At 38.7% G+C, this 11781-nt stretch overlaps 1 protein-coding gene and 1 long non-coding RNA gene across 2 annotated transcripts; one reads left to right on the top strand and one right to left on the bottom strand.

Moving 5' to 3' along the window:
• The first annotated feature begins 3740 nt into the window (after window positions 1-3740).
• On the top strand, window positions 3741-7639 carry LOC144628126 (uncharacterized). Its single transcript, XR_013566206.1, has 3 exons — window positions 3741-3862; window positions 5505-5626; window positions 7430-7639. It is a non-coding gene; the product is annotated as an uncharacterized LOC144628126 (long non-coding RNA).
• A 2061-nt stretch (window positions 7640-9700) lies between these two features.
• Window positions 9701-10951, bottom strand: LOC144628442 (neuropeptide SIFamide receptor-like). Its single transcript, XM_078486531.1, has one exon. The coding sequence runs from the start codon at window positions 10670-10672 to the stop codon at window positions 9701-9703; it is 972 nt and encodes a 323-aa protein (XP_078342657.1). The 5' UTR covers window positions 10673-10951.
• Window positions 10952-11781: the final 830 nt, after the last annotated feature.

Raw genomic sequence — 11781 nt, 5'->3', positions numbered from 1 at the left:
ATTGGCTCGTCCCAGGGTCGTCTCGGCGATCAAATCCAAAATGGCGACGAAGCCAGGAAAAGTTCCAGTTTGGGCGGGGGTAGACCAAAAGAATTCCACTTTGCTATCAATTAGAGACTAGATATTTATATTTCAGAGCGAAGTGTCAAGAGGATGTTTTTATTTCAAAAGGGTGGCAGTTACAAAATTGAGATGCCACCCTTTACCGGGCCCTTTACCTATTGAGACAGGGCGTTACAGGAAGATACCCAGAGATGAGAGATTTTGCCCTTTGTGTAAATCATCTAGGGCTTTCCACACGTTGCTCGAGATTTCCAAAAAAGTTGCCCGTAATTTCTCAAAAAGTTGCTCAAAAGTTGCTCCAAAAATCCAAATAAGTTGCTTCTGATAATAAAAGTTGCTCGAAATTAAAGTTGCTCCAAAAAATCCAAAACGCTGCTTCTTATCAAGAGAATTTCTCTAAATATATGCTAATTTCTTTTTAAGAGTAAGATTTCTAAGCAGTTTTATGCACTTTTACAGCAAAATAAGTATCTAAACAACATATTATAGGGAAAATTTGTTAAATAACAAGGAATTTTTAACTGAGAAAAATCGTGATGATATCGATGACGTCATGTTTGTGACGAGTTTTGTAATGTTTTAATATGCAGAATGAGCCGAAAGGTGTAACGTCTTCAGATGTTCCTCGAAAATCTTCGACAAACTTCGTAAATCTTCGGAAACGTTCGTATTGCCTTTGAACAACACTCGGATTATCTTCGGAGATCTTCGGTCTGGAAATTGCTTAAAATGCAAAAAGTTGCTCGAGAGAGAAAAAGTTGCTCGAAGGGGAAAAAGTTGCTCGAAACATGAAAAGTTGCCAAAAAGTTGCCGAGCAACTTGTGGAAAGCCCTAAAATCATCTATCGGCGATGAGTTTCATTGTTTGATGAAATGCAATATCATCCTTCACTTCCTCACTAGTCTCCCTCGCAGCAATTTTTAGTGTCCTCACGCAACGCTCCTCCCCACAAATGGCCGTTTGTTGGGGAGGAGCGTTGCGTGACGACACTAAAAACGGCTGCGAGGAGGACTACTTCTTCACCTACGGTAAATCTTCCTGGAACGTCTGTTTGCATTAAACAACAGTTTTAGGATGTTTACTATTAATGCGCTATTTAAGTACACCCTGACTATGTGCGATGAAAACATAATTACCATCAGTTTAATTTATATCAATATTATTATAATGACTTTTTGACACGTTACAAATCTTTAACAAACGATGAATCCTCCTTTTGACTGTATTATTTTTTTATTCATTTTGTAATATTATAATTATTTTATTTCATTTGTATCCCTTAAAAGAAATTTACTTGTTGTATTAGAACTGGAATCTTCAGGTTGAAGAAATAGTTAATAAATCAACTTTCTTATTCTCAAAAAAGAAAGAAAAAAATGGTAACGTTACAAAATTAAAAAACAAACAACACACACGAGGTTTGGAAGAGGTGCCCTCCAAATATATATCGCCATGGTCACGATAACAGTTCAGTATTAATTGTGGCTTCGGTCTGCCGATACTGTTTTCAAACGAGAATTTTATTAATTAATTGTTAATCTAATATTGGTATTACGCAAGTCCCACACAGCTTATACTCAGAATACAGAATGTAGACTGAAGTCTGTTCTGAAATGGATGGAATATGTGAAATTCTGTCTAAGTTTTTATACTCAGAATACAGAATGTAGACTGAAGTCTGTTCTGAAATGGATGGAGTATGGGAAATTCTGTCTAAGTTGTTATAAAGTTGTTTACGTCCGGGGCTTATAACAGCCGGCATTTTACGATAGAACAAGATAGTTTTGAGATCGGGAGTTGACGTACGTAAAAACTGTAAACGTGCGTAAAAATGAAATTTTACGCGCGCGATTACGTGCGTCGAATTGGGTTGTCCAATTTCCAATGCCACGTTTTTTTCTAGGCATTTACGTATATTCTTTAACGCACGTTTTACGTACGTAAATATTTACACGACAGTGGATATCCACCTTTACTTGGGTGGTATATTATTTTGAACTCAAGTGATTTTTTCCTTGTTTACTGCAATGTTTACATTTCTCTTATCAAGCAGGATTTCCACTGTCGAGTAAATATTTGCGTACGTAAAACGTGCGTTAAAAAATGTACATTCACAAATTTCCACTGTCGCGTAAAAGGTAATAAAAAAGCGTTTCACATGGTAAGTGGTGTCATGTGACAAAATCCAAAAGTATGATTGGGTAAATCGTTGCGCATGCGTAACCGCAGGCAGCCGCGAAAAAGTTGAGCTCAGTTCAACTTTTTTGAAAAACACTCGCTATCGCTACGTGCGTATACATGCGTGTAACGTATGTAAATACCTAGAAAAAAACGAGGCATTGGGAATTGGACAACGTAAATTCGACGCTCATAATCGCACGCATAAAATTTCATTTTGACTTGCGTTTACAATATTCGTACGTTAACGTGCGTCAACAAAAACATGACAATGGAAATCCACCTTTATGCACGAAAGAATCAACTTCAAGCATTATATCTGATAGCATAACTTCAGAAGATTTGTCTTTTATCTCATGCACTTGTAAGGCCGGAAAAACTTTTTATCAGTTATTGTATTCTCCTGATAACATTTGCCAGATCGATTTTTGGAGAAGAATGGGAGTCAAGACAAACCAGCACTTCGCCTACTCAGTATTCTTGCCTGCCCGATAAAACCCTTAAAACGACGAGTAACTAGAAATCTATTTAATTCCAGAAAGGAGAAGAACAGGCCAAGCTGGATATAGATAAACGCAAACTTTCATTCAATAAAATTATTTAAAAACACCTTAAAAACCGGTTTGCGATTTGCTTCAACCGCCAGTAGTTAGAAGGATGAAAACAAGCTTTGCGCTTTTTTCCCGCTAAAAGTATCCCTTATATCTGATGGGGAGCCTTGCTTGGTTGACCAATCAGAGTTCTGAAAAAATGGTGACGTCAAAGAGCACAACTTCTCGCAATCAGTACGTGTGTTCGCTAAACCAACTAAAACCCGCGCGAGTTAACTTACGTTCGCTACACCAATCAATTTGATTCGTTCTAGTTCGTTTGTTGTTTTCATGTGTGTGTTCACGCGTAATTATTTCAAGATCATACGAAAATCTCTCTGTTGAAAAAGGATAGTTGCTAAGCAGCTAGGGAACACATTTTGAAACAAACTGCACACCATAAAATGCATCCCTTAATTGTACTGAAGTTATCGACATTGCTACTTCTTTAAGCTTGCTCATTTTACGCGAGGTTATCCATGCAGGAGATAAATACGTGACGTTTCTCAAACGCCATCGCATTGGTTGTGCGACGGTCTTTAAAGTTTTTAAACGGATGCGGGTAACCGGAAGGAGCTATAATAATTTGAGACGTGATCAGTAGAACTCGCTTAGTTTGACACGAAAATTAAAAAGCTTAAGAGCGTTTTTACGAAAATGTTTCACAAAACGATTTCCGCCATCGTGCATGTTTAGTTACTCATGAGCGCATTTTAGTGAAAACATATAAAGATAAGACCGTCCGAGGCCAAGATTCTAACCTCACTTATAAGAACCGAAAAATATTCCTGATAAGAAAGAAAATATTTCGTAAACAACCTTCAACTGAAGTCAAACATCTTAAAATAGTCAAGATAAGCTACATATGTTTATAAAACTCAAGGTTAAATCGAGATTCTAGAAGCAAAAACGATCATTTCAGATTGCTTCGTGAAAGGTACAGCATCGTGATGCAGAGCAAAGTTTTTCTTGCCCTCGTCTTTGCTACAAGTTTCCTCCTGGGAACTTTGGACGCCCACGGTCACCCAAAGGTTTGATAACATTACTATATAGGTATTGTATTTGTCTTGTAACAGGAGGGGAGCATTGGAGTTTGCGGTATTGCTGTTTTGGCCAATTTTTCATGCGGTATTTTGGTAATTTTACTTTAAATCGCGGTATTGCGGTATTCTCCAAACCTGCGCGATGCATTTTCTTAGCATTTTGGTCGACAATAGTTGTTAAAAATGTCCTTTTTGCCTTCACCTATTTCTGACCATTTTTAGCCGTTTGTGGTCATTTTGGTTGTCCTGACATTGTTTTAAACATTAAACATAGACTTTATTTTCTCTCGAATTTTAGAGTAGCTTATAATAGTATTAATATTTGTAGCTCTGAATATCTTCGAGAAATAAAATAAAATACATTAAAATCCTGCTCTTGTAACAGACAGCCAAGAACGTAAGTCCGTGGTAATTGACACGCCGCGAGATTATATTTTCAGTCAGTCCTTAGAAATACTAAATGATGACATAAAAAGCCATATTTTGTGATCTACAAGATTACATGCAGTTATTTGAGTTATTCGTCAGCTTTGCAATTAAGGCGGAAAACTCTAGCTAAGTGTCTCTTTGCCCGCCAACCTCAGTCTTTAGAAACTTGTATCTATCTTTTACGTTCTTAAATTAAATAATATAGTTCACTTGACTCACTTGGGTAGAAATATCACACGTAACATTATCGGGGTGCGCAAATGCACCGATCCGTGTAATTTTTTTGGCCCATTCCGTCAATCCATCACAATTTTCGTTCAAATCCAAATCCGCATTACTTGAAATCTTTGTGTGATAGTTTCAAAGCAACAGCCAGTAGCTGTTTTTACACCAATTTTACTGAGAAGTCTTGTTTCATTGCTTGTTACGTTTTTTGCGACAATTCCGCCAACATACCGACGAAGACCGACCAAAGTGATACGAACTTCGTTTAGTATCTACGATCCGAACTTCAAGTCTGACATGAAATCCGGAATCCGGGCAAAAATTTTCAGCTAATCTGCGATCCACCGGATTTTTCGAAATCCGCGAATCCGCTCAATGTATGGCAAAAATCCACAATCTGTGCGCTTTTTAAGGCGAACCTATTCATGATCACCCCTCTTGTAAAACAATGTAATTTATATATATCTACACTGATTTGTCAAAAGGTGGACTCCGTAAACCTTGCTTGAAGCCAATCCCGCGAGAAAAATTGGGGGGGGGGGGGGGGCAACGTCTTGGAAGGTTGTGCCGGGTAGTGAATGGTAGAGCTAGCAGCCCTAGGGAGCCCAGGGTCAGGCGTTGAATTGCTGTCTTGCTACGGGATGGGCATAGTTGAGTTTTTTGTGCTATTTTCACCAGACTTTGCCAGTCACAGCAGTGTCATGGTATTTTAATGGTTATTATCTTGTGTTTGGCAGCCAGCTTCAGTCTTGTGACTGCTTGGCTGTCACCGGGGTTGGCTTGGCACACCACCTAGCCCCCTAGTCTATCCAGGGGACCTCAGGGGGAAGGAGAGTGGCTGTTGGTGAATTTCAAGCCTTTCTGTCAGCCCGCCTAGCACCTTTGGTTGAAACAAGGCAGATATAAAGTTTTATCTTATCACCACAGGACACTAGACACAGTACTGAATATATCATGTCCTATCTTATCACCGCAGGAAACCGGACATCCCGACCACCACGAACAATTTGCCTGTACACCAACTGGGCATAAGTGTACGCATCATTATCGAAAGGAATGTTGCAGTAAAAAGTGTTATCTCCCAGACGGCCACCACCGGTAAATATTATTTCTGCGAAGGCTTACTATATTATGCACACAGGCGATTTTTGGTGAAATTAATTTTTGTGGCGCTAGAGCACCTCTCTGAGAAAGGGTTGCAACTCCAAATCGTACGTGAAAACCATTGAGCTGCAGTTTTAGTATTATTTCGATTGTGATTTCAGCGTATACGCGTAATATCACCCGAAGTTCCCGGGCTGCAGTGTGCTGCACTCGAAAAAATTTTATACGGGGAGGCTCTTCCCTGAGGTCTTAACCCTTACCCCTTCATATACCATTTTCGACAAAAACCGTTTCATATAACTTCGATAGGAAAATGGTACCCCTTTCATATACCTAAAGAAGAGATACTACATGTCTTTTCTTGAAATCCCTGCCCTGAAGAAAGGTACCCCTTTCGGGTGGAGCCTTCAAGTATAGTCCACTATAGGGAGTACCGAAGTTTCGAACTCACAACGGAAACAACATGATACCCTTTTACATAAGACGTGTGTACATATATGTTGATACAAAGCCTGTTTTATCATGTCATATCGTGCTAAAATTGCAGCTCAGGGACGAAGCACCAGCTCAGCAAAAATCCCAGTGGAAATCGCACACAATTAACCTAAACATCGCCTGCATGTGTATAAAAGGGTGGGTCAAAAAAGCTCTTTTTAAACCTCCCCACCCCCCCCCCCACCCCCTTTCTAATAAGAACACCCACTAGAACATAACTATTTTAACAATCTCCTTTAGAAAACCTCTTTCTTATTCGGGTATACTCAATTAAGCCAATGAACAACAAAACGATTTTTAGAAATAAATTAAAGATTTTAGAGCCTACCACTCGAACTTAACGTAGTCACATTTCTATGCTTTTGTGAGTGATTAAGCTTTCCACCCCCCTACCCCCCGAGGGATAAACATTGAAACTTCTGATTTATGTTCATAGGTTTCAACGTTTATCTCGGTGGGAGCTCAGCGCCTCCCAAAATATTATGTAAAGTTGTAAAAATCTTCCAATTTTTCCCAGTTCTCGTCACCTTACGAATCCCTTTTCTCTCCCTATCTTCGCTAGCTGCCTACGCAGACGTTCTTTTGGCTCGTCACGCAATCTTTCCTCATCAACGAAGGGAGGATAGATTGCGCGACGCTTGAAAGGAAAGATTGCGTGACAATATGTAATTTGTGATAGTTTTTATTAACATAAATTACTATTTTGCCGACATGGACCAGAGAACTGGGTGTGAGCGTAGCACGCGATGAGTTATGGTTAGCGTGTTTGATATAGAGTTCGTTGAGAGACTTGTGACATTCTACGGTCAGCCTCTTTGGCCTACACTTTACTTCGTTAAGTTATACTTTTATTATTTCGTTTTGTGAATATATTGTACTTTGATTGTCTTTTTCTTTCATTATTCTGATATCATTGTTTTTTGTTTGTGTAAACCTTAAAACCCCAAAGGCAGCTGCGCCATAGCATTGGTCGGGGGTACACGGTCCCTAATTTTTCCCATAGTGGTTTTTTGGGGTTTACGTGTCCGGCTGTGGTGCTTGTAGGTTATGTATGATTTTATCCATCTTGCTGTAATCTTATTGATGTGTCAATAAAATGTATCGTGGGCCCGGCTGACCAACGTGCCCATGCTCATAGTCTTTGTGTGTGATCGGTTGTGTAGTGAAGGCAAAATCTAAAGAACGTCTGCGTAGAAGCCTGTCTCTTCTCCCGCTCTTTCTACTCCTCCCGCCCCCTATCCCCACACGTACTCTGTATGGTTTAATTCTGAGAGTAATGGTGGAAATATTCTTGAATTGCAGTCCCGGAACCTGCACTTAAGATGACCGACAACCAGACAACTTGATGACATTCAGGAAAATGAAGACAGGACCCGTGACATGCCCCAGACTTGCTTCAGCCAAGCTTTTATTTTGACTTACATTATTGGAAATCGCTGATATAGTCATGATTAGGATCACGACTGTTTAGAGCTGCAAAACTGCTGTGCATTAAAAGATTTTTCATGAGAACTTCAGTTTCGACTATTTCATTGTTGAATTTGTCCCTCGTAACGTTTATCACTGGCGGCTAAATGGTGCTGGGAAACCTAGTTTTGTTCAGTCATATTCCTACAGTGCATACAGCACCATTACCGGGAGGGAGTACTCCCTATAATGGTCTATACGGGGAGGGTCCGCTCGAAAGGGGTATCTTTGTCGGGCTTCAGGTATAAGAAAGGGTTGGAATTTTGCAAGTTTAGGTTTATGAAAGGGTAGGAAATTCTGTCATTAAGATATTTAAAAAGTTTAAATATATTCACGGCTGTATCGTCAGCGCTACATAAAAATGCCAAGAAAACGTCCTGTTTTAAGTATATGTCGTGTCGTGTAGGTATATGAAAGGGGTACCTTTTCTGTCAAAATGGTATATTAAAGGGTAAGGGGTTGGACTTCGGGGCGGAGCCTCCCCGTATAAAACTGTTTTGAGTACCCCTCGGGCACCTTTAGGTCAACGTTATTTCTCATTTTACGCCCGGAAATCTGGAACTCTCTTCAAAAGGAAATTAAATCATCTTGAACCGTTACCTATTTTTTTTAAAATTGACTGAAGACGTTTCTTTTTAAAAAGGCCTATAGGATGGCTTATAGGATGAAAAGGCACAAAAAGTAGGAACCCTAGAACAGTATAACGGTATAAGTGAGTTCGGAGCTAAAATCTCCAAATGTTCCAGGCAGGAGGTGATACAGCTCAATTCATCGATTTCGCTCAAACCTGGCACAAATGTTTGGTATGGTGAGCTATAAACTGTGACAAAACATTAGTTCAAAATATTTTATTCCCTCTAAGTTATGGCACCTTTTGCAAAAATGACCATTTTTCACTTATTTATGCATATTTAATTAGCTAACTTTGATTGATCAGTTCCACAAGAAAAAAAGACTTCTAAAAATAAAATTTACTGCATCATATTCTGCGGTTTTTAGGCCTCAAGTACAATAATTCACTTCAACCGTCCGATTTGATTTCTTCTCCTCAAACGGTTTTTGGAAGGTACACATTTTGCACTGTTGGAAACAGCCTTAATTAGTGCCAAATATCTCCCATGAGCAACCACTTATATACATGTATTTTGCATGGGTGAATAAATCAATCATTAAACTTCACAAAAACGGCACAAAATGTCTGGGGACTTCAATATTTTATTCGAGCTGAGAAACTAAACACAAGTGACTTATTAATTTCTTGCTATTTCATCAAAATTCACCGAAACACAAAAGCCATTTATTTCCCTTAATTTGGCAAAAAATTGGTATGAAATAGGTAATCAAGCATAAGCCTATCAATAACAATCAAAATATTGGCAAGGAAAGGCACCAAGGACATTTTTCGGAGCATTTTCAGAGCCATATAATTTGGCAATGTCTTTTAATTTAAATAGACCACCTGGAAGATCGTCCAAAATTAAAGGTTCTCTTTTTAAAGTAAAGTCGTTTTTCGTGTCGAAAAGAAAATCGAAACATTTAATTACGAGAGCTTTAAGGTGGTCTGACCATCTCCACTTGCATAATTATTGCAATCTCACTTCTTTTCTGATTCAATAGCAGTATCCTTCTGGTCAGTGATTATTTACGGCGTCTTTTTAACTTTCAGATACAACTTTCTCTCGCAATTAAATCTTTTTATTTTCACTTCGACACGTAAAGCCAGTATATCAAAAAAAAGTTAAACACCGTTCTACAAAGCTTCTTACAACTTTACATTGAATAAAATACAAGCAGTTTTAAATAAATATTTTTACAAGATTAGGTCGACCGAGACCTCCTATTTACTTGTATATGGAAGAATATAAAAGGGCTCCTTTCTCATCCTCGTTCACATTTCATTTGTCATTATTTATACCGGGTCAGTACACAATCATATTTTGCGTTTTGGGATTGATTATCCGCTGCTAGCATCTTAAAATCCATTCCTCATTGCAATCACATGTCTTTGGCTGTTTGACCAAATATCAATAAGAGACTTGATCTTAGTTAGTTGATTTTACGAAACATTTAATCTTACTCGGTGAGGCCTGATTACCCATAGAAAGCTCAAAAACATTTAAAAAGATTCCTGAGACTTTGGCGATAATTTTCACTGAAAAGAAAGCAGATGCAAGGATTTATGGCACAATTTGCGTGACCCAAAATCTCGGCAACAAACGAAAAGTATTGGAAGCCACAATACCACATGTCCGGTACAAAGAGGAACAGAATCCACCTGATACTGAGGGGCAGCCAGCACACTGCAAAGCCTAACACAATAGCAATGGCCATCTTTAACACATTTCGTTCCCTTTGCACGCGTTGCTGTCTCGCGTTGCGGGTCGATTGCTCGCCAGGAATTGTCTGTGATTTCAGCTTCAAATAAATGATAGTGTAAAGTATGGCTATCAACACCAACGGGATAACAATCAATGCAAAATTTGCCGTTAAAAAATAATTTTCAAAAGACCAGGAATCTCCAAAAACTTCATTCCACTGCAATACACACAGTAGCCCACCTGGATATTCAACAAGTTTGAAGACAAAGAGATAAGAGGAGTTGATAGCCATCGCGATGATCCAAGTGGCAAGAATGAAGAAGGGGCACAGCTTTGAACTGATGAGTGGAGAACGGAGGGGAAATACGACAGCACCAAATCGATCCACTGCTATCAGAACCAGGCTTAGAGTAGACACAGTAAGGGACACACTTTGTAAGAAGGGAACCAGTTTGCATAAGGCCTGGCCAAGAGGTCCACTGATTAGAAAGGAGTCGACGTACAACTGTGTTATTATCTGCGGGAACACGAAAATCGGAAACAGCAGATCGGACATGGCCATGTTTACGATTAAAAAGTTGATGGTTTTTCGCATGGCTTTCGTCTTGTAGACAATTATTCCGATGAAGATGTTTCCAGCCATCGAAACAACAAAGATGAGGCAGTAAGCGAAGGTTATTCCTATTCTTGCCGCTGCAGAATTGTGGCAGCTCGATGACTGTATTGCTGACTGTGTTCCATTCGCTGTTGTGTTCAACATTGTGGACCGTTAGATAGCAAAGTTTGTTATGGAGTTATTTCGCAGGCTATATTTTTTTGCTTGGTTTCTTAAGAAGCAAACGCCGGCGCTCTGTTTGTTTGCCCTTCTTGAAATGGAGTCAAAAAGTTTGAGTGATTATTTTTAGACTGCTATAACCGATCAAGACAGCTCTCGATAACACTGCACAAAAAAGACCAATGATAAACTAGCAGCTGTTTGCCGTGTTCAGGCCTAAAAGGTAGCTTTTAATTACAATAGACCACCTGGAAGATTGTCCAATATTGAACGTTCCCTTCCTATTAGTGAAGTCGTTTTTCGCATCGAAGTGAAAATAGAAACATTTAATTACGAGAGCTTTAACCCATCTGGTCTCTCACTTTTTTTTTTGTTTCAATAGTAGTATCCATTTGGTCAGTGATTATTTAGGTCGTCTTTGTAACTTCAAGGTTGTCAAAGAGCTTCAATTAAAGTGTGCAGCTGTGTTGTGCCATTAAAAGCTTTTTAAATACTGTTTCTGAACACTAAGTGGTAATATGTACTAAATTATTCGCTACCCTGACTTCTTAATATGTATCATACAAAATGATTGGCCAGTCAAAAGGCGGTGCACAATTAAGTTGCGATATTTAACGAACCCTGCACTGGTTCACTCCAAATTGTATTTTTTTTTTCTATCTACTAAAATATTGCTACATTAAATTAGAGTATTTCTGTGAAAACCTCCTCTCACACACTGGTCTATTGCAGTGAATTGCTAAAAGGTAGCCAAGCTATTTGTCTATTTTGAAAAAAGCGTGTAATAATTTGGGATGCTGAAAGAAAGGCAATTTCTTCCCGCTTAGTTAATTTTCTGCACCTGTGTTTTTTGGCTCTTCTGAAAGCTTAATAATTCAACTCCATCCTCTCGGATGAACATCATTCACACTTAAATAAAGTTATTTTTGTAGTTTTTTTTTTTATATTTACAGTTTACAAATAACTTCAAGACCACGTAAAGCCAGTATCTCAAGAAAAGTTAAACACCGTTCTACAAAGATTCTTACAACTTTACATTGAATAAAATACAAGCAGTTTTAAATAAATATTTTTACAAGATTAGGTCGACCGAG

This window comes from Oculina patagonica, chromosome 10 (assembly GCF_052425735.1).
Source record: "Oculina patagonica isolate OP01 chromosome 10, crgOcupat, whole genome shotgun sequence".
In the NCBI taxonomy this organism is placed as follows: domain Eukaryota; kingdom Metazoa; phylum Cnidaria; class Anthozoa; order Scleractinia; family Oculinidae; genus Oculina; species Oculina patagonica.
This window is presented reverse-complemented; position numbering and strand designations above follow the sequence as displayed.

Coding starts and splice junctions, on each gene's coding strand:
- LOC144628442 (XM_078486531.1), bottom strand. CDS start 10,672: ATGTTGAACACAACAGCGAATGGAACACAGTCAGCAATACAGTCATCG.